Source organism: Terrapene carolina, unplaced genomic scaffold (assembly GCF_002925995.2).
Source record: "Terrapene carolina triunguis isolate 2854851 unplaced genomic scaffold, T_m_triunguis-2.0 Scaffold397, whole genome shotgun sequence".
Lineage (NCBI taxonomy): Eukaryota > Metazoa > Chordata > Testudines > Emydidae > Terrapene > Terrapene triunguis.
The window spans coordinates 272778-294093 of record NW_020664748.1 but is presented as its reverse complement, the minus strand read 5'-3'; the positions used below and the strand labels follow the sequence as shown (position 1 = coordinate 294093).

General features: G+C 45.3%; 1 protein-coding gene across 1 annotated transcript; it reads right to left on the bottom strand.

Annotated features, from left to right (window-relative positions):
• Positions 1-16295: 16295 nt before the first annotated feature.
• Positions 16296-19060, bottom strand: SPRR1A (small proline rich protein 1A). The gene is made up of 2 exons (XM_024200002.1): positions 19018-19060; positions 16296-16829 (listed from the first exon to the last, which is right to left on the bottom strand). The coding sequence occupies exon 2, from the start codon at positions 16806-16808 to the stop codon at positions 16296-16298; it is 513 nt and encodes a 170-aa protein (XP_024055770.1). The 5' UTR covers positions 16809-16829; positions 19018-19060.
• Positions 19061-21316: the final 2256 nt, after the last annotated feature.

Genomic DNA, 21316 nt, shown 5'->3' with positions numbered 1-21316 from the left:
CAGTGTAAACCCCACCCCCCAAAAAATAAACACCCTCCACTCCACTTCCCTAACTCACAGCTAAACTGTTATCAAACCTGTATAGACCAGGCCTATCTTTTTTTAGGCACCTATGTTTCAACATCCCAGGCACACATTTTTCAAGTACTCAGTTTGATGTTGGGTAATGTATTTTTTAACAGGTATATCTCCTTGTTTTCTCTAACCCATCATTCTTTCGCATCTTCTACAATGTAACACAACCACTTCCTTTAAAAGAAATATTTTAAAAATAAATAGTTCATGTCTTTCTACCCCTCCTGGTGTCAGCTAGAGAGAAGGGTGGGGACACCGAGTAAGGCTATTCTTGTGGGCGTGTCCCAGATGAAACCAGGAGTTAGATCTTTGGAGTTAGAGAAGTTTCGACAAGCTTTGGAAGTTACCCGCACTGCCAGGTTTTATCACTTATCCTACGCCCCCGTTCTTGCATTTGAAGGAGTAAGGGAAATGTCAATATGATGCCCACATCTGGTGGAGAAGGGACAAGGAGAGGTCAGGATTTCCATCTCGGGGATCAGCTGGAGGCAAAGCATAATCTGTTCGTAGACCCACCCTACTGCCCACTGAGGGGCTTTGGCAGGACAGGCAGACCTTGGGGGGCGTACCACTTCACAACGATTTGCAGAAGGTTTCCTTTGTACATGGCTCTCTAGGGGATGATTTCTACCCAAATGGCTTTCTCTTTGGTGATAAAAAAAGACTTTTCCAGGACACCCGTGTTTCAATGTAGATCATTCTCCTTCCCCCACTTCTCCTTATGGTCCAGACCACAGCTAAGGCCATGTTTACACTACAAGTATTACAGCTGCACAGCTACGCCACTGTAGCACCATAGTGTAGATGCTGCCTATAGCAACAGAACATTTTTCCACCTTCCTGAGCAAAGGTACCTAGGTCGATGGAAGCATTCTACTGTCAACCATCCGCATCTGTGTCAACGTAACTCCCTGCGTCGCTATGGCGATCAAGGGTGTGGATTTTTCACACCCCTGAGAGCTGTTGCTATGTCATCCCAATCTAAGTGTAGATCAGGGCTAAGATGAAGTGTATCTAGGGTGGGGAAGGAGAGAATAAACATGCCCATTCTGGGCCCCCCCCATAGAGTGAATTGCACTAAGCTGCGTGCTGCACAAGTTGTGACACATACACTTGTCTTTTCACAACCTCCAGCTGTTCAGAACCCATGTGATCAAACTGGTGTAATGATCAGAAAGAGAGCCACAGTCTTTCATCACTTTCTGAATGAACATATACGTTGTCAGATGTAATAAGGAGCTGAAGGCTGAGTCCAATGTCAATTAACACCTGGATGTCACATGGGAGTGATGGTCTCCACAGGCTGTAGGTGTAGTAAGCAAGCAAAACAGATTCTGCCTCCTTCCTGTGGAGTGGTGCCTTTCTGCACGGACCCCTGTGGAAATCAGCGGCTCATGGTTACATCTGTACCATGTGATGGATGACTCCTCGCTTGGGGACTCCTTGTTGTAAGGAAGGTAGAATCTAGCCCCCAGGAGTTTTTGGCTCTTACAATAATAAAGTCAATTAGTAAAGACTGTCAGTTTTCCAAGTCAAGTTTATTCATGCTTTGGCTCGATCCAGTCCAGCGTGGCTGTGAGTGCTGTGTGAATAGTGAAGGTAAAGATGGCTGAACGAGAGAGCCTGCTGCAAAGCCATGGAGTTACTCCTGCCAAGAAGCAGGACTAAGATCTGCCGTTCCCGCTGAATTCCTGTGCACTTCCACTGAAGTCAGAGGAAGAATGGTCTTGGGACCAAAGGACGAGGCTGGGATTTCAGAGATAGAATCATAGAATATCAGGGTTGGAAGGGACCTCAGGAGATCATCTAGTCCAACCCCCTGCTCAAAGCAGGACCAATCCCCAGACAGATTTTTGCCCCAGATCCCTAAATGGCCCCCTCAAGGATTGAACTCACAACTCTGAAATTTAGCAGGCCAATGCTCAAACCTCCCATTTCTGGCTCCATCCCAGACTCCCGCTCTGACCTTGGAGAAATCACTTAGGGCCAGATTTTTAAAGGCCTTTAGGCACCGAAAGATGCAGGTAGGCCTATGCGCCTCACTCCCACTAAAATCAATGCCTGTTAGGTACCTAGGCAATTTCGAAAATTTCACTAGCTGCGGTTTAGACACCTAAATACAATTACAAATCTGGCCCCCTTCAATGTTCTGTTCCTTGGCTCGCCATCCGTTAAAGGGGAATAACGAGGCGTTCTTGTCTATTCGGAGAGTAAGGTCACTGGGGCAAGGACTGTCTCTCTCTATACCTGTGCACCACCCACCATGGTGGGACCTCAATCTCGTTTGGGGCCCCCCTGGGCACTATGGGACTAGAAATAACAAGAGCGGTAGGTGCTAAGCCGCTTTTTAAATCATGCTCCTGTCATCTCAGATTGAGTCCCTTTTGTGAAGACTGCTCTCAGCAACTGGACCCCTTTATTTTCACTGTTAATAGGAAACAGGGTTAGCATTAGGGTGACCAGATAGCAAGTGTGAAAAATCGGGGTAGGGGGTAATAGGCGGCTGTATAAGACAAAGCCCTGAAAATTAGGACTGTCCCTATAAAATCAGGACATCTGGTCACCCTAGTTAGCATTGCTTTCCTTTTAAACATGACCTATTTTTCTGCTGTTTCACCTAGTTGCATATGATCTGTATTAATAATGTATCCACCTAGGAGTCCATAACACTATGTACTTGCTCTTCTCCACCTTCAGAACTGGGCAGTGTTGTAACAATTTACCTCTGTATTTTCTGCCTACAGTTTTCCAGCTGCACGGAACATAGCTATAACAACCCTACTACGAGAATGTTCTCTTGTTTTATCTTCTCTCACGTACATTCATTCTTCACCTGCCGAAACCACCTTGTGCAATATTCCAGCATCTCCTGTGCAAATGCAAGAGGGAAATTTATGTATGAGTCAACTGTGTGTGTGGCATAGTGCATCTTACTGAGGGTGGTTTCAAGGTCTGAGCCTAGGAATGCTGGGTTTGTAACTAGAAAAACAATTTCACAGGGGAAAATTCTAATATATAAAAAATCATAGAAGCATAGAAGATCAGGGTTGGAAGGGACCTCAGGAGGTCATCTAGTCCAACCCCCTGCTCAAAGCAGGACCAACCCCAACTAAATCATCCCAGCCAGGGCTTTGTCAAGACAGGCCTTAAAAACCTCTAAGGAAGGAGATTCCACCACCTCCCGAGGGAACCCATTCCAGTGCTTCACCACCCTCGTAGTGAAAAAGTTTTTTTCCTAATATCCAACCAAGACCTCCCCCACTGCAACTTGAGACCATTGCTCCTCATTCTGTCTTGAGAGATCACGCTCCCCCTTCATCTCTGCTGGACTGGAGCCACAGCATGCTCCAAGACAGCCTCTATAAGCCTTACTGGGTTGGACGGAGTCAGTTGAATTAGTTGTAGCTGGGGTCTGCTTTGAAGGTGAGATGCATACTAAAAAGTGCTGTATATCTTTATTTATGAATATCCCTGCTTGGAGATATTCATAAATAAAGGAGACCTCTGAAGAATGCTTGAAAGATGCAAAAATTTGCACTGGTGAGTCAGTTGGGGGCATTCTTTCATCTAATTCCATACTGATTCAGGCCCATAGTGCGCATGCCATTATTCGGATGAGACAGAAAACCAACGCCTAATCTCTTGTGATCTCCAAAGCTCCCATGACAACTTTTGCAAGAGCCTGGCAGTTAATTCTCATGCTCCAGTCAAATTCCAATCTGGATAATTACATTTGCAGCACCCTAAACTCCTCCTGCAGTTTCAGTTCATTGCCGGTGGCTTCTTCACTTTCTGAGCTAAACACTTGTGCGATGCTGCTGTGCCCTGTTTAAACAGTTGCCCACATTCCACCCCAGAGGTGGCTGCATTTCATGGCTGAATTAAGCCCGTATTACTTACACACTCTGTCTGTCTGTCTCTCTATCTTTAGGAATGAAAGGCCCAGTGTATATGCAGAGTGCTCATTGTGTGTAACTGACTGAGCATGCTCAAATTAGCTTTCAGTCCCATCCCCTTTATTTTTAAATGTCACACTCAAAACTGACCAAGTTAAAGCATTCCCTTTCTAGTTTATATCCTTCCACCATGTGGCTCTATTGAGATGCATGTTTCAAACTGCAAACACTCTTGCAATAGTCTTGTTAAAAAAAAAAATTGGAATCTCTTACAGTGGAAAAACTGTGCACGTACATACAAAATATCACTTTTCTAGAATTCAGAGACAGTTCATGGGATATGCTGCTCAGCTGTCCAGAATCATTCGCCATTGATCAGAGACCACAGGGCAGGGTCGGATCTAGAGAGACCTTCACAGGAGACCCCAGGGTAAGCAAAGGAAATCCTTATGATAGGGTTTGTGGGTCAGATTCTTGTTTGGATCCCAAAAGCAGTAAAATCTCTGGCCATATTCTCATGCTGCATCCTAGTCTACTGTAGGTTCTTATACCACAGTTATCACCCTAATATCTGACAATCTCAGAGAACCCACTGGGGGCTAGGACCAGGGCTGGTTCAGAGTCCTTCGGTCAGTGCCACATTGGCCACAAAGGCCTTATATGCAGAAGGGGTTCTCAAGAGGGGCCAGACAATCTCGGATACCTCCAGAGCTTCCAAACCTGGATTCTAATCCGCAAAACCCCTCCTTCTCCCGCAGCCCCTTGTGTAAAGTTCTGAGCCCAGCCTCAGTTGCCCCGAAGTGCTTCATCTCAGGGAGTCTCTGCTGTTGAAATGTGGGGCAGGGGAACACCTGGCTGGCATCCCTCCAAATCTACGTGAATGCCTGTCTTGAGAAGAACAGGAGTACTTGTGGCACCTTAGAGACTAACAAATTTATTTGAACATAAGCTTTCGTGGGCTACAGCCCACTTCTTCGGATGCATAGAAGAAGTGGGCTGTAGCCCACGAAAGCTTATGCTCAAATAAATTTGTTAGTCTCGAAGGTGCCACAAGTCCTCCTGTTCTTTTTGCGGATACAGACTAACACGGCGGCTACTCTGAAACCTGTCTTGAGAAGGCCTTCCACTAGGTGGTACCATTGGGCAGGTGAGGCCGGGCTGAGGAATCAGCTCTAGGGGGCAGCAAAGCGCCAGAACCACTCAAGGATGGGATGCTGCGTCCCAGATGGTGAATGTTTGAAAACGATGAGTCCGAATAGAAGGAGGTGAAATCAAAACGTGAAGTGGACTCAGAATTCTCAGACTCATCCCAAGGTACTCCACGGTGAGCCGGAGGGAGGCCATTAGCCGTCAGAAATTCGTTAAAACAAGCGATATCCTGGAGTTGGCTCAAAATTTTGACAATGTTGATGACATTTCCAAAATCTGGGAAAAGAATTTGAATGAAATCTTGGTAAATTTCCCTCCTGCTTTTTGAAGGGTTATATTGCTAGTCAAAAATCGTTGTAGTTTTGAAATTCAAAGGGGGAGGGGGCAAGAGGGGGATATTTTTTTGATTTTTTTTCCCTTTTAAAAAAACCAGTTCAGTTGTGTGAACCAGCTAGAGCTGGGCAAAAAATTTCACACAGCTTGTTTTCAGTGAAAAATGCAGATTGGAGACACACACATTGTGTGGATTCATGTTGATTTTGCCAATGTTTTGATTTAAAAATCAGAAAAACTTGAAACGGGCAGTTTTGCAATTTTCAATATGAAACTTTCAGATTTTTCAGTTTGATGTGAGTTTTATTTGTGACAGTTCAAAAAAACTTTGAAAAGCTCCTTCATGCTGTCAGAGCAGCTAATAGGGGCCTGTGTGTCACTGAAATCCAGGCCCCACCATTCTGAACTGGCAGAATTTTATACCCACTTTGCACTAGTCTCTGGTGACTCCAGGTACGGAGCAACAGACTCACCACAGCCTCCGTCAAATCACTTCCAAGTGGTGCCAGAGCTGATACAGGGCTTTCCTCTAATCCCATTGCTTGGGCGACATAAACAGCGAATTATATCATTAAAAAAGCCCAAACGTGGCTACTTGACAGGGGACTGGGAATAAATTCATCTTCACAAAGCTCTTTGAAAAGGCAAAGCAGCCGAAAATGTTAATGTCCCCAAGGGGGCGCATCCACGCTTTTGCCGCATAAGATGCATAACGCTTAGTCAGCTACAAACATCATGCAGCTTTGAATCGTTGGCATATGTTATTATGCGGAGTCTCCCAGGGGCTCTTCCTTCATTCAGAATTTTGAGCATCCTTTTAGGTGGCAGCTTTCCAAACTCCAGGGTTAAATTGCCCTAATTACAACTGCTTAGCTCATCAGTTTGTCTGTTAAATGCTCTTGTGCCACTTTGAGTCAGGCCAAATGTTTTAAAAAGTGAATATTTAATTTGACAACTTGCATAAAGAAAAAGTCGAATGAATTGTTCAGGAAACGTGCCTTGCAGAGATGGTGGAATTACATGGCCAAATGTCATTGACTACAAATGCCAACATTTTAAAAAGTCTTTAATGAGTATGAATTTAGCTGGCTATACTCCCAATTCCACCTCAGTCAATTGGCTGCAGTGAATTGTAGTAACTCAATAACACTGCATAGGATGTCTAAATCCCCTGTCACTGCTGGGGCTTCAGGTATTGGTTCACCTCAGTCCCTCCTATGCTCTGCCTATGGCACATAATAATTGACTCTCGTGAGCTTCTGATTGCTGGGTTTAGTGTGCAGGTGGGTAGCTTTGGTGGCTTGGGACAGACAAGAGGTCAGACTAGATTAACTGGTGGTCCCTTCTGGCTTTACACTTTGAGTCTATGAAATGGGTCTTATTGTAAAAATGTCGCAAGAGGGACTAGCTGTCACTGTCTGGCGCTCCGAGGATAGCTCGCTGCCCTGGGAATCGGGGAATGTGGGTTCTATTCCTAGCTTTGGCTGTGGGGCATGTGGCAATGTGACGTGACTTAGTTTCACCACGGAGTTAACGATGCTGTTATAGGGTGGGTGTCATTGCTGACCTTCATGTAAGAAAGCTGTAAGAAATAATTAAGCTGCTTTGTAGCAGCCCTCCCCTAAAACAAAGGCTGCTCAGGAGTCAGAACTGTGTGGGTGGGTGCGCTTTGATGGGTGTTTTTTTTGAGTAACAATGTGGGTTGTGGGGGAGAAGCACAAACGAACAGACTCAGAAAGAAGTGGCAGACAAAGTCTGGACAAGCCCAGCGTGGAGGTTCTAGGAGAAGCCCTCGGAGGTTTGGGGCTGGATGCTGTGAGCTTGGAAACTGTCTCCCGTTTGGTTCCTCCTCTGTTCCGGGAAACGGGACTTTGTAAATCAACAAGAGTGTGTCAAAGAAATACTTGACTCCATCACCCGTTTCTCCTCTCAGTAGGAACACCCGGCAAGACCCTACATTTCTGTTAGCAGCTCATGTCAAAAGGTGTTATATACTGAACTTCCTTCGTAAAGGGGTTTTAAGATCTATGGATGCAAAGCAGCTGTAGAAAGTTGTGTTATAATGAGAACACGCACAGACCAAAGTATCACCAAGTGTCAGATTTCACTTTTCACGTGAAGTTGGAGATTCGCCACCCTGTCCTTAAGCAGGGTGGGCAAAGGAGCAAGAAATCATTCCAGTTGAAAAGACTACGTGGTGCAGATTAGATAGCTGTTGGGTGTAAACAATGCAATAGAAGAACAAACTCAGCCAATCACAAATAATAAGACTCTGAGGTCTGGCAATGCCTCTGTTTTTATTCTAGCTGGATATTATAACTGGATATCAGTTTTGGAGATTCCTGTTTTGCTCTGATTTGTTCATGTCTCAGGAATTTCCAGAGCTTTTTCCAGACACAATCAAATGCATACACATGTGCTCAGAACTATACAACTTCCGAATTATGTATTTAAATGCCAATACCTTCTCATGGGTTGCTGCCTTAACAGAACCAATCCTGAACTTTATAAAGGAAAGATGCATAAAGCTAAAGCAATCAAAAGTTACATGACTTGGCTTACTGCATTTGGGATTTGCTTTTTCCTTGCAAGGCTGCTGTGGACTGTATTTATAATGCTGCTATTTCTAGCACTGCTGTGCAGGTGGGCATTTCGGAGAACACGTCTCCACGCATTTTGGAGGACGTGGCTCTGTGCATTGCTGGGGACACGGCTCTGTGGTTTTAGGACGATCTGGCTCTTTGCACGGAGGTGGCGTGCATGGCTGTTTACATTGCTGCTGATGTTGGTGGCAAGACATCTTTCAGTGCAATGGCGCTAAACCTGAAACAAATGTTAGGACAGTTTTTACATACATTTTACTGCATCAGCCACTGGTGAAATAAAAGGCTAGGGGGCAGATCTTCCACTGGCCCATGAAATGTTTTGATGGCTCTTTAATAAACAGTGAGAGGAAAACACCAATTATCTTGGCACCATTTAACCCCCCTGGGGCTCTCCAATTAGAGTGTAAGTGCTATCCAGGCATTGGGTGGGATCTCTGCTCACAGATGATGTTCCCCCTTACATGTATGTTAACTCCATTGCCTTCAATGCAGTTTCTCCTGATTGACACCCACACAAGTGGAGAAACAGGCCCATTAAATTTTGCCATCATTAATGGGCACTTAAACCAACAAGGATCTATCCTCCCAAGAACTAGATGCCCACAGGCTGAGCTATAGGAAACACTAGCCATGAACTTAGAGCGCTACATTATTCTAAGAACAATTAACATTGACTTACCAGGTTCGATGCCACAGTGAAACCCAACGAAGAGAATACAGGAGGCCTGTGATGGGAAGACCTTTTTATATAGTGCCTGAGCTCTGCACCTTGCAACAGAGAAATGCTTGGCGTTTACAGTCTTACTTTTACTATGAATTTTTATTAGAAACTCTCACTTGAATCACTGCGTGTGATGCTGCTGAATTAAAACAGTTGGCAGCTGCTCTTTCTAGGTTAACTGCTTGGAAGGGTGAGAATCCCTTATCCCCTCCAAAAAGCTGCTCTAACTAAAGAAAATGACTGATCTAGGGTGAAGTTTACAGAAGTACCTTAAGCCTTTAGCAGCCGAAGTCCCATTCACTTAAAAGGCTTAAGTGCCTAAGTCACTTTCAAAACCAAGACCGAGGCGTCTAAGTGTTGTAGGCACTCTTGGTGGGGGATCTTAGTGCAGTGACGACAAAGCGCTCCATATTTTTAATTATGACGATTCCTACTGGGATAGGAGACCTCTGAAGAATACCTGGAAGGGGCAAAACGCCAGGGTACATGACATTTCAGGCTCAAGCTTTCAAACTTGTAGCTAAAGTTAGGCACCGAACCCCATATTGAGGGATTCACATTGACTTCAGTGGACTTTGGATTAGGACTGTAGATGTGGGATCTGATTTCCAGCTCCCATTACCAGCTAGGGTCTCTTTCATAGGTATTGATAGGGTTACCAGATAGCAACTGTGAAAAAAACGGGATGGGGGTGGGGGGTAATAGGTACCTATATAAGAAAAAGTCCCATAAAATGCGACTGTCCCTTTAAAAATGGGACATCTGGTCACCCTAGGTATTGAACACTTCTGAAAATTGGGCCTCTTTTGTTTTGTTTTGTTTGGGTGCCTGAATTTAGGCACTCAACTCTGAAAATCTTGGCCTGTGTCCCTGTGTGCTTTTTAGGACACTCGAACCCAATAGCCAGCTCCTGGAATTCATTTCTGCGGAGATATCCTTGTATATGTCCAAAGTTTAGCAGTTCTAGGAATTGCTGGACTGGCTCAGAGCAGGGGTCCAGGTAGTCGAGGTTCCTGGCTTCAACAGTCACCAGCACCAGATACTTTCAGAGTAAGGTTAATGCACCCAGCGGTCGGCAGTTCTGGGACCATCTCCTCCCCCCACGGATTCTTCCTAACCCCCCGAAAACAGAAGTTGGTTTATGCCCTGAATGATGGAAGTTGAGCTCCCTTCCAAAACTCTTGTATGTTTTTTATTTTATCATCTTGTTCTACTTTGGGATATCCTTGAATTTCCTAACCGTAGGCTAGATTCCTGCTACCCTTATTCACCTTAACTCCACTGTAGTCCTGTTAGGTAAGGGTATCTGAATTGCACTGTGTTCTTTAGCTAAAGAGTCAGTTGTGTGTGTATATGATGGGCCAGATCCTCATCTCATAGAAACTGACATGCCTCCATTGACTTCAGTGGAGCTGTGCTGATTTACATCACCCGGGGACCTGGCTCCCTAATTCTAAATGGCCTTCCTCTATATTCAGAATATGATCAATAAAAATATTTCTAGGCAAAATATCCCAAACAGGTGTCTTTTTTTTTTTTTTTTAACTAATGCACTTCATTAGCACACAGGATTCAACTATCTTGCTGACAAAGATGCTGGCATCACGGGAGCCGCTTGGTGTAATTTTCAAGGTGTGGAGGGAGGGATTATTGTGCAAACAGCCTCTGAAGGCATCCTTTGTTCAGGTCGTTAAAAGGAACACAAGTTGCTGATGTGGCAGCACTGTAGCGATGCCAACGAATGGCAAAAATGCTCTGTTTACTGGTAACACATACAAGGCTCAGCTCTACGTTTTAACCTGACCACATAAGAAGATTCAAGCTGCCTGCACGCAGCTTTGGTGGAGATCACCATTTATCCTTTCCGTCACTGTGGGTCAAATCCTCAGCTGGTGCAAGTCACAGTAGCTCCACTGGCTTCAGTGGAGTTATGCCAGTTCACTCTAGCTTTGGCCTACGACGTTAGGTCAGGCTCATTAGGGGGTGGGGAGATTAGACGACAAGAAAGAGAAAGCAGGTCATTTTCTCTCTAGGTGAAACTGAATTCTGGCACCGGGCCTATTGCCTATTAAATCCTCAAAACAGGGCTTAAGTCACATTTAAGTCTTGCAACAGGCCTTTGTGCTGGACCTCTGCCTTGGAGTCAGTTTCCTTTGTGTGCAATATAAAAAGCCAGAATGCATTCTGCAGGAGCTCCGGGCTAAGCCTCTGCATGCAATTCCACTTTGCAATGCGGGATGAATTGACCTGTGTTAATGATGAAAGAAAGGAAAGGCACACAAGTATGTTCTGTAACAATAAGAATACCTAGCTCTCGCAGCAGCAGATTGCAAAGCGCTTCACACAAGAGGTATCACTTGCTGCTTTTTAGATAGGGAAACTGAGGCACAGAACTGGAGTGACTTGCCCCAGGTTACTCAGTAGGCTGGTCGCAGGGCTGGGACTAGAACCCACGTCGGTGCTCTAGCGGCTAAACACTACTGCCTTTATAAGGCCTGGAAGTTTCATAAATGGGGCCACTACAGGAACTTTTATGATTAATGGGGATAGTATAAGACGGTCTCAGTTTAAAGGCAACTGTGTCTGTATCCCGCCGCTTATGATCCAGCAAAGGCACCCACGCTTAGGTTCCTGGGTCCCCGGCTGTCACCACTCTCGGGCAGAGACACGCGTCATGGTGTCCCTCCTGAGCAGATATTTCCAGGCTGCACCGTTCTCTGCCTACGCTGTGAATTCCCCCAGCAAAGTCAGACTGCCTTAGCTCTGCTTTCCTCCTCGCAGGCCCTAAACAGCGTAACTGCCACAGTTGAATTACCACACGGCTCTTTCGAGACAAGCCCACTTATTTTTAAGGTAAAAGCGCTGTGGAGAAACTGTATTAACACCAATCAAAGAACCAACACGCATGCGACTATGCTTCCCAGCGATCACCCCAACTCCAACAAAGGCTCTGGTGGGGGAGCAGTCCTTCAACCCAAGGAGTTTTTCTGTGGTTACAAGTTCCTAACTGCCTTGAGTTAGAACAAGCACCCCCACGAACTGAGGGTCATTCTCTTGACCAGTTTGGGCCTCTGATTTTGTCTTCATGTAACAGGTGATCAGCAGACAATGGGTGTCTCAAGGCGCAGTTTCTAAAGGATGGGTCCAGACTGAGGTGGGTAATTTGCACCTCCCCTAAATATTTCCCAGGAAACCTACTTACCTAAATATTCAGTCTTGTCTGGCCCATTTTTTTTTTAAAAATCATTGGAAGCTCATAATCCTTCCTAGGGTTTACATTATTCAGGTCTTTCTCCTCCTGACCCCCCAGATGTTACACACAATAATACAGCAACACGTGCGTTTTTAATACAACGAGCTCCTAAGATACTCAAACTTAATTCAATAAGGTCTGGCCAGGATATTCTGGGAAACTGCCCTATCTGTCCCAAAAGCACATGTAAATTATTATTACAAATAGCAGCGAGGGGTCCCACTGAGCTCAGGGCTGTACATACACCTAGTAAGAGATGGTCCTTGGCCTGGAGAGCTTAGGATGGGGTTCACAAAGGCACTTAGATACTTAGCTCCTATTGAAATCCATGGAAGTTAGATGCCTAAATACACTTGTGAATCTCACCTTTGCAGTCTAAATAGATAAGGCTGAAAGGGAGCTTGTATTGCAAGCCATCTGGTGCAGGGGGCCATCTCTTTGTTCTGTGGGGCTGGTGGGCTCTACCGTATCCAAATCATTAGTAACAGGGAGCATTATTATCCTTGGGTAGAGGTGGGGAACTGAGGCACGCAGATCAAGTGGTTGGCTGAAGTCCCACAGAAAACTAGGGATGGAGCTGGGAATTGTCTGGAGCTTAAGCACAAAAGCATCCTGCTTTGCATAGAGCGCTCATTACAAGGCTCGGGGAATTACAGCGTTGTGGGAGCTGCTCCTGGCATCTCCAAATCCATTGTTTCACTACTGGGCACGTTGTGAAGTGATCATAATAGAGTTAACTGGGTTACCCAGAACGTTATGGAATGGAGCCACGTTCCACCCTTCCCTCGCTTGCTCTTGAGTTACTAGGAGATTCCCCTGCTTTGGGATGCAGTTAAAGGTCCCAGCCTGCAGTCCTGTGAGTACATTTATTTTTGTTGCATTGAGAGCTCCTTTTACAAATATCTGATTTGTAAAGATTAGAGAGCCCTGGGAAATGGCTTCAAGGCAGGAGGGGATGAAAAATGGTAGCTGGGCTTCAGTGTTTGGATTTCATAGGGCCTGCTAATTTTCTCAGACACAGGGACTTGTGGGACTATGCTGTGCACTGAAAACTATTAGACAATGTTACATCATCAGTACATAGTGTATCAATCTATTTATATAACACATGGAAGTCTTGGCTTCCGAAGGTGCTGTCAGTGTGGGAGTCCACATATGACATTCTCCTTTGATCAGTTACGGATCCCATCCGTTGCTAAGATAACAAACCCACATTGGTTGTGCCTTAGTTATGTGTAAGGCTCCCAAATTCATTCATTTGCATAACTGAACTGACACCAGGACGGTATTAAATTCCAAAGAACAGTTTCTCCACAGGATAACAGACACTCTTCCGAGCCTTCTGACCTGCCATTGTGTGACACGAGCCATTGAAACGTAACAAATGACTGAAATGTGGAAAGTGTTTTGTTGCCACGCGCTGTGACAGTTTATACATGATGTTTTAAGTATCAAGCCTGTTTCTAAGGATGCTTTCTCACTGTGAATCAAATAAAACATTGTTTTGCAATCAGACTAATTCCATGTGTGGGTGCGGAGCCAGTCTATGACTGATGGAAAAACTGGTTTATTGGGTTGGCAATGCTATAATATTTCAAAGTGAAAGTTGCTCTTTTTTTCTGTTCTCTTGTGATCTTATAGCTAAGAGTCATTTGTTCATGAAAATTCTTGCTCTACTAATGTTCACCAGTATGAGTGGTTTCCTTTGGTTTACTGCATCTGGATTTTGGTCGACAGAGATCTGGATGGAGCAGGAAATGCAAAATAAAGGAAACAACCGGAGGTAGTCTAGCATGATTTCATTTTAATAGCAAAGATAGGTGGAGGATACAGTTTTTGCAGCTAAACCAATGCAGCACCCATGTCATGTATCTGCCAAGAGCTAGACAAGGTACAATAGGTATAAAATCTCATGTTATAAGAGACTGCAGGAGACACTCTTTTTCCTCCCTTCTTGCTGCAGAGTTTTTAAACTGCCTTGCTTTCGTCCTTGTACAGTCTCCGGGTTTAAGATGCAGAAGGTCATTGGAAGGCTAAAGCATATGTTGAGAAACAAAGTCTCTTTTGCAGCATCTCCTCAAGAAACCAGAAACAAATTGTTCTTATTATTCAGTAACATACAGCATTAAAATCAGGATAAACGCATGGGGATGGAGAAGCTCTGGAAGCAGTTACAGGGAAGAATCCTAAACCTAGTACAAGGAGATGTCACAATTCATGAACCCCGGGTGGCTTCAGCATGTATCTTAGGTTTGTGGGGGCCCCGCTTGCCACCCCCAATGCCAGCTCTGCACTTGCGACCCCCATAAACTCATCCTGCGAACCCCCTGGCATTACCCCCCGCCAGGTTGAGAAACACCGATAGAGTACATAGAGCAGTATAAACAAGTCACTGTCTGTATGAAATTTTAGCTGGTACTGACTCTGCTAGTGCTTTTTATGTAGCCTGATGTAAAACTAGGCAGGTATCTAGCTGAGGTGACGTACCCCTTGGAGGGCCGGTACGCATACCCCTGTTGAGAACCACTGCTCTAGACAGCTCTAAGTCTCTAATCCAGTGTTCTCAACCTGTTTACCGTTGTGGGCCGCATCCAATACTACCTTTATGGCCCTGAGGATGTCACATGGGCCGCAGCGGTGTGCAGGTTGAGAGCCACTGCTCTAATGGATCGATAGCGTCCTCCTCGCTGGGTCTGACCGCAGAGACAGAGCCTAGAGCGTCCCCAGGTTAAGGAATGCTCGTTACCGAGGCAACCGCAGTGGGGTGGGCAGCTAGACGCGGGGGCGCCCTGGCCGGTGTGGGAGACCTGGCAGGTGTGACTCTGGATTTACCCCAGCACGAGTGAGAGGAGAATCAGGCCCCAGCTCTTGAAACTGGGCCCCCGTGGGACTTAGTGGCGCATACTAATAACAATACCCAGCCCACGTAGACTTGGCCACAGGCCCCCAAGGTTGTGGTACTCGAGTGCCTTGCCCACCCTCCCAACTCCCGGTGAGGCAGGGCTGTTATCCCTGTTGTACAGATGGGCAGACCCGAAAAGTCTGTCAGAGCCTGGGCTTGGACCCAGGTCTCCCAACCCCTTGCCTAGCTCCCTAACCCCTCTGACCATCCTTCCTTTGCTAGACCTTGGCTACAGGAGTCTGGCTTTGTGACCAGAGCACTGGACTGGGAGTCGGGAGAACTGGGTTTTATTCCCAGCTCTGCTGCTGGCCTGTTGAATGACCGTGGGCCAGTCACTTCACCTCTCTGTGCCTCAGTTTCTCCATCTGTAAACTGGGGAGAATGACACTGCCCTCCTTAGTAAAGTGCTTTAAGACCTACTGATGAAAAGTGCTGGATGAGAGGTAAGGCTTAGTATTAATGTGGCGTGAGGTGGTGCGTGCGCCGCCTTCTGGCCCCCGTCTGCGAATGGGATTTCCAGCTGTGGTGAACTGTCAATAAGGAACGGAGGAGGAAGCGACAGCAGGTGCCGTGAAGCAGTGTGAGTTTTAATGCATAAGAAGTGGAGTATACAATGTGCAGAATGAAATAATGCAAAGTACAGAGAATACACTTTCAGGTTTCCAGTCAGATACCAGAGCTACGAAGTCGACTGGCACTTCCCTCTGAGGTAAGTCACTTCACTCAAGATGCTCTTTCTTTGTTGCAGCTGTAGAGTTGGGCAATCAAGTTCTGTTTTTTCCGCCATGTTAAGCTCCTTGTTTTACCCCCTGTGGGCTTCATATAGGACAAAGCCCAATATACGCACAGAATTAAAAACAGCTTCTGCACAAAACATCTTCTGTAGCCAAGTTAACAAGCAAAAACAAATGGTACATATTCTTAGAAAGGCTAGAATATACAGGGCCGAATTCTCATGACACTAAGGCTATTTTACACCCCTCTGGTCCTTGAAGGGATCTTGTGGTGTGTGTAAACATAACATAGGCCCACCTTAGGGCCCTAACCTCCTTGACACTGGCAGAGCGGTTGTCAAAGTGCCTTAGTGTAACGAACTCAAGCCCACTGTGTTAATAATAAAAGGAGCAAATAGCTATTGTTCCACTACAGTAAATAATCGTAAATCTAAGGTAAAGGATAGCATGGTAAAGAGTGATGGCCCTATTCTTCAGCAGCACTGAGCACCCACTCTCGTTGGCTTCAACTGACATTGTAGGAGCTCAGCAGGTCTGAAGGCCATGCCCATAAACTCAGCTGTGAATCTGTGTCTAGCTTTTTCATTTCCCGGTTGGCTTTTGTTCTGTGGCCGATGCTTCTGGGTTTAGCATGGCCCACAGTTTCCATAGCCCCACGTGTTGGGCCACTGGGGAGCATAAGGGTATGGGTATTTGGGAAAAGACGGCACATATGTTGGGCCACATGCCTGAGGGTATCCCGTAACATAGGGATGCACATATGGTGGAGCGCATGGATTCCATCTCTCGGGGAATGGCTGAGGGTGTATTGAACCATACGGCTCATGATACCTCGAGTCACATGGCGTCGAGCATTTCACACCCGCTGGCTCGGAAAATTTGGGGTAATACTGCGCTGGGTGTCTCTGGGCATGTGGCTCAAAACACTTGGTAGCACATGGGACCGAGGGCTTCCCAGCACATGGGTCTCTGCACTTGGTAGTGCACGGTGATGGGTGTTTCACAGCACATGGCTCTGCGCACTTGGTAACGTGAGGAGCTGGGCCTTTACCCACGCAGGGTTTGGCGTGCGGTATGAGGCGTGTCGTTGAGTAGGGTGTGTAGTTCCGTTGCTTGTACTGGTATGCAAAGTAAGACATCTTCCTGTGGAGTAGGTCAGCCTGAAACACACCGGAAGGAATAGAGTACAACACAACAGAACCAATAGGTTAAGAGGCTTCAAGCTCAGAGCCTATGATGGAGGTCACGTAAGAACTGCGGGGGTACACAGACTGGTATGTCTGACCGTGATTAAATAGATATAGAAGGAAGGGAGACAGGCAGGTAGGCGAAGGGCAAAGAGAGCACATTTAAGGACACACTTATATCTGTAAAGCCTTCACTGATAACCTTTCCTAGAGATCACCACTGCTTGCACCATCTCCAACCCTCTGCCTCTCTTGTCCTCCCACTGTTTCTTGAGCCTGCTCCTTTGCAACTCCTAACCCTTTTCTTTATAGCTTCAGCCCCTAATAAATGTATTACCTACTGCTTGCATGGCAACATGCTTGTTCACTGCTATGTGGAGCCATTAGTCCTCACAACAGCGGTGTTATAGCTAGTTATTATCCCTATTTTATAAAGGGGAAAACTGAGGCCCAGAAGCGTCTTGCCCAGGGTTGCTTAGTGAGCCAGTGGGAGAACTGAGACTAAAACCCAGGCACGTAGAGTTGTTTAATCCTATTACGTATAATTTGCATCCCAGCAGTGCCTAGAGTTCCCAATTGAGAGGCAGTATTGTCTAGTGGCTAGAGCACTGGACCCCAATGAAGACCTAGGTTTCATTCCCAGGTTTGCCACTCGGCTGCTAGGTGACTGTAATTATCACTTCACTGCTTCCTGCCTCGGTTTCACCATCCATAAAATGGGCATAACGATCTAGACCTCCTTGTAAAGTGCTTTGAGATCTACTGATGAAAAGAGCTATAGACAAGCTGGGTGTTATTACTATGCTGAGCATTATACACACACAGTAAGAGAAGGTCCTGGCTTTGAATAATTTACACTCTAGACAAAACAGAGGAAAATTTATCCCCAATTTGTACCTGAGGCACTGAGGCACAGGGAAATTAAGGGCCAGATTATTACTCCATCTGAGCATACTGAGCAGTGAGTTTCTTGGAAAACCTGGCCCTAGTTGATCTGCCCAAGGACATGCATGAAATCTTAGCAGAGGCAAGAACTGAACTTGGATTTCCTGTTCCAATCCAGTTTTTCAGCTCCAAGGTCCTTGTTCCATTGTTAGTGCACTATGCTATAATGCCTTGTCTTTTTGTCTCTCTTCTGCTCTGTCCTGCAATGCCTTAGAATTGTTCTAATAAAGCCACAGAAGAAAGCAAAGGCCAACAAGTAGGTTAAAGAAGCAAACACTCAATCTAGAATATTTCTATTATGGACAGCTGGTATTTTCACACCGGGATATGGTGGTGACAATTTTAATAATGCTACTTTCCTAATTCAAATTTAACCTTTGCTTGCAAACTAGTTCTGTCTAGCATCATAGAGCTGCACTTTGGTTTCCAGATCTTACTTCATTAGCAAGTATTGCTGACTTGTAACAGAAGATATTCTTTTGTGAAAACAAAACCCAAATGGGCCAGATCCTCAGCTGCTGAAAATGAACGCAGCTGAGTTGGTTTTTCAAAGGAGCAGCTGAGGACCTGGCCCTAAAATTGCTAACTTATATGCACTTGAACGTGAGAATTTTCAGACTAGTAGTCTGCCTCCTCCGGTTTCTTGTCTCCCACACTGCGCAATACCAACTCCTTCAAAGGAAGGCACAAGAACCAATAAGTGGGGAGTTTTATGGGAGTTCGGCACGCAAATCCCATAGACAATCCCAGCCTTTCATCTTACAGAAAATAACAGTAAAGTTACTCTTTGCTAGTTAGATATGAAATCTGAGCTTCCTATCTTTGTAGTGGGGGAAGGGCTAGGGCCAGATTCGTAGCTGGTGTAAACTGGTGTAAGTCTATTGAACTCAGCTGAGTGTCTGGCCAGACAGATATTCAAAAATTCACTAAATAAGACTCTCGAGCATAAAAGTTACCGGGGCAGAGATTTTTCAAAGCTGGCTAAGGGATATGGGTGCCCAATTTTCTAAGTAAAATGAATGGGAACTGGGTGTCCTAAATACTTAAAATTCTAGCCTTAACTTCTAATGCCCGAATCTACCAGTGCCTGCAACTGAATAACTACAAAAATAGACTCTTACGGAAAGAAACCCCTTAACATTCTAAGAGTCGGGGTATTTGGCAAGATTCAGTTAAGGTTAAAACCCTTGAGAAAAAGGGATATTCTGATACTTACGAAGAGATTGAGTCAAATCAGACTTGCCCAGTGCACGGCAGAGAATAAGTCGACAGAAGTGCTTAAAAGAGCTCCCAGTTGCGAGTTCTTTTATATGGTTTCGCAGACTGCCGGCAGGATGAGAGACATCTTTTTTTGCATAAGGTCCTAATTAATTACTAAATTAAATTTTCATAGGCATAACTCTTCCATTTGATGCTATTCTTTTACTGTGGTTATTAGTCTGTTTTCCGCCCCAGTGTTCATGACACACCCTGCAGCTTCCTTTCATTTGAAAACTTTATTGGCCAGTGATACTTGGCCTCATTCCACTGACCATGCTGGAGTTACTGCAGGAATGAATCTTGCTCCATGTTTTAGATCTTCAGTTAGCAAATGAATAATAGAAAAGTGGCTCAGAGCAGTGTATGAGTAGAGCAATCCGATGTTGTGCAAGATTCCATTTTGGTCCTTTTAATCCTGGCTTGTAGCTAGTTGGGAGTATTGGGGAATTTACCTTCGCAGTTCTGGGGCAGATGGGAGTCTTTGCATGCTTAGCAGTCCCATCCCACAACTACTCACTCTGCATGAGATCCAATGATCATTAAAGTCAATGGGAGTCTTTCCATTGACTTCAATGTGGGCTTCAATTCAAGCCCTTGGGGTTGAAATTCACTCCTGAAACGAAGGCCAACACAATGCCTATGTCCTATTTAAGAACCCACACAGGAAAATAAGACAAAAACACCCTATCACCAGTGGGTGAACGCTTTTCACACAGCGATTGCTCTACATCTGACCTCTCAGTCCTCATCCTCAAAGGGAACCTGCACAATGCCTTCGAAAGACAAGCTTGGGATCTTACATTCATAACTTTGCTAGACACTAAAAATCATGGTCTTAATAAAACCACTGGATTTATGGCTTATTCCAACAATCTGTAACCCACTAACCCCCCTTCTTTGTCCTATTAATACAGGGGTGTAAATGGGCCACTTCACCTTGAATTGTCCCATAGAATATGTGCTAATTAGTTATGCTAAACAATCTGTCACAGCTAAATACAAGATGGGACGCTCTTGGTACCTTTCCCAGACCTGAAGAAGAGCTCTGTGTTGCTCGAAAGCTCGGCTCTTTCACCAACAGAAATTGGTCCAATGAAAGATATTACCTCACCCTCCACTGATATCCTGGGACCAACATAGCTACAATAACACTGCATTAACGAAGTGCTGTCCTCCTCCATTTAACATAGGAGGAGGCCGAAGAGGAGAGGTTATTGCTTTATACAAGATCATTCAAGATGTCGGTGGCCAAACCCAAGGCCAAGGTGTTCAAAAGTGACCGATGGCTTTAGGTGTCCAGCTTGAATCACCTGAAAGGAGCCTGATTTTCAGAAAGTCCTGAGCACCTGCCCTCTGAAGATCATGACTCTTTAAAGTGTCGCAAGTTGGTCGCCCACGATTGCTAATTACTTTTGAAAATCATGGCCTTTCATTCTCCAAGCCTTCTGCCTTAATCCCCAAGCCATCTTTCCTCCTCCTGTCTTTATATATCAGAGCTAAATCTGGAGGGAAGCAGGAGATGATTGAAGGTCCAGGAAGCTATAAGCTGTAGGCAGGTGAGCCTGCAAAACAAATGTGCAAACATGCAAACAGAGGCTGTTTTTTACACCCCAGAAAGGGGAGAGAACAGGTCACTGACAGATGGAACATCCTAGGAAAACCGACTTTGAAATACAGCCTAGATCCTCAGCTGGTATAAATCAGCGAACGGTGATTGAAGTTGATGCACTGGTGCTGATTCACACCAGCACAAGATCAGGCCTCGACTTTTTTAAAGTTACTGCTTAATGAAAATCAAATAGCCCCCAATTCGGAGGCTATAAATCAGGAGCTGATCTGGGGAGCGACGTGAGACTTTGACACGACTCTTTTTTTGAAGTGACGCTAATATTCAGTCCATGAGTAACATGTTACTTCAGTAACACGCTACTAACATTATAATAATACAACACTTTGCACATATGAAACAGCAATGAATATCTGCAAAGAGACTTGAAATCCTTTGTTCCGATGATACCTCAGAATAGCCTACAGCCATTATTCTTATAAAAAGACACACGAAGGTGAATGTCATACAGGGAGGGAGAGGCAAAGCCAGAAACAGGACCCAGGTGTTCTGAAGTTCTTTGTTCCGGTCCTTGGTGCTGCCTCATATTACACTGTGTTACAAGAGGGCATTAGCAACACGTATTATTAAATAGTGCTTAACATCCTTGGCTTCCAAATGTGTCGCTAACATGAGAGGAGTTGTTAGA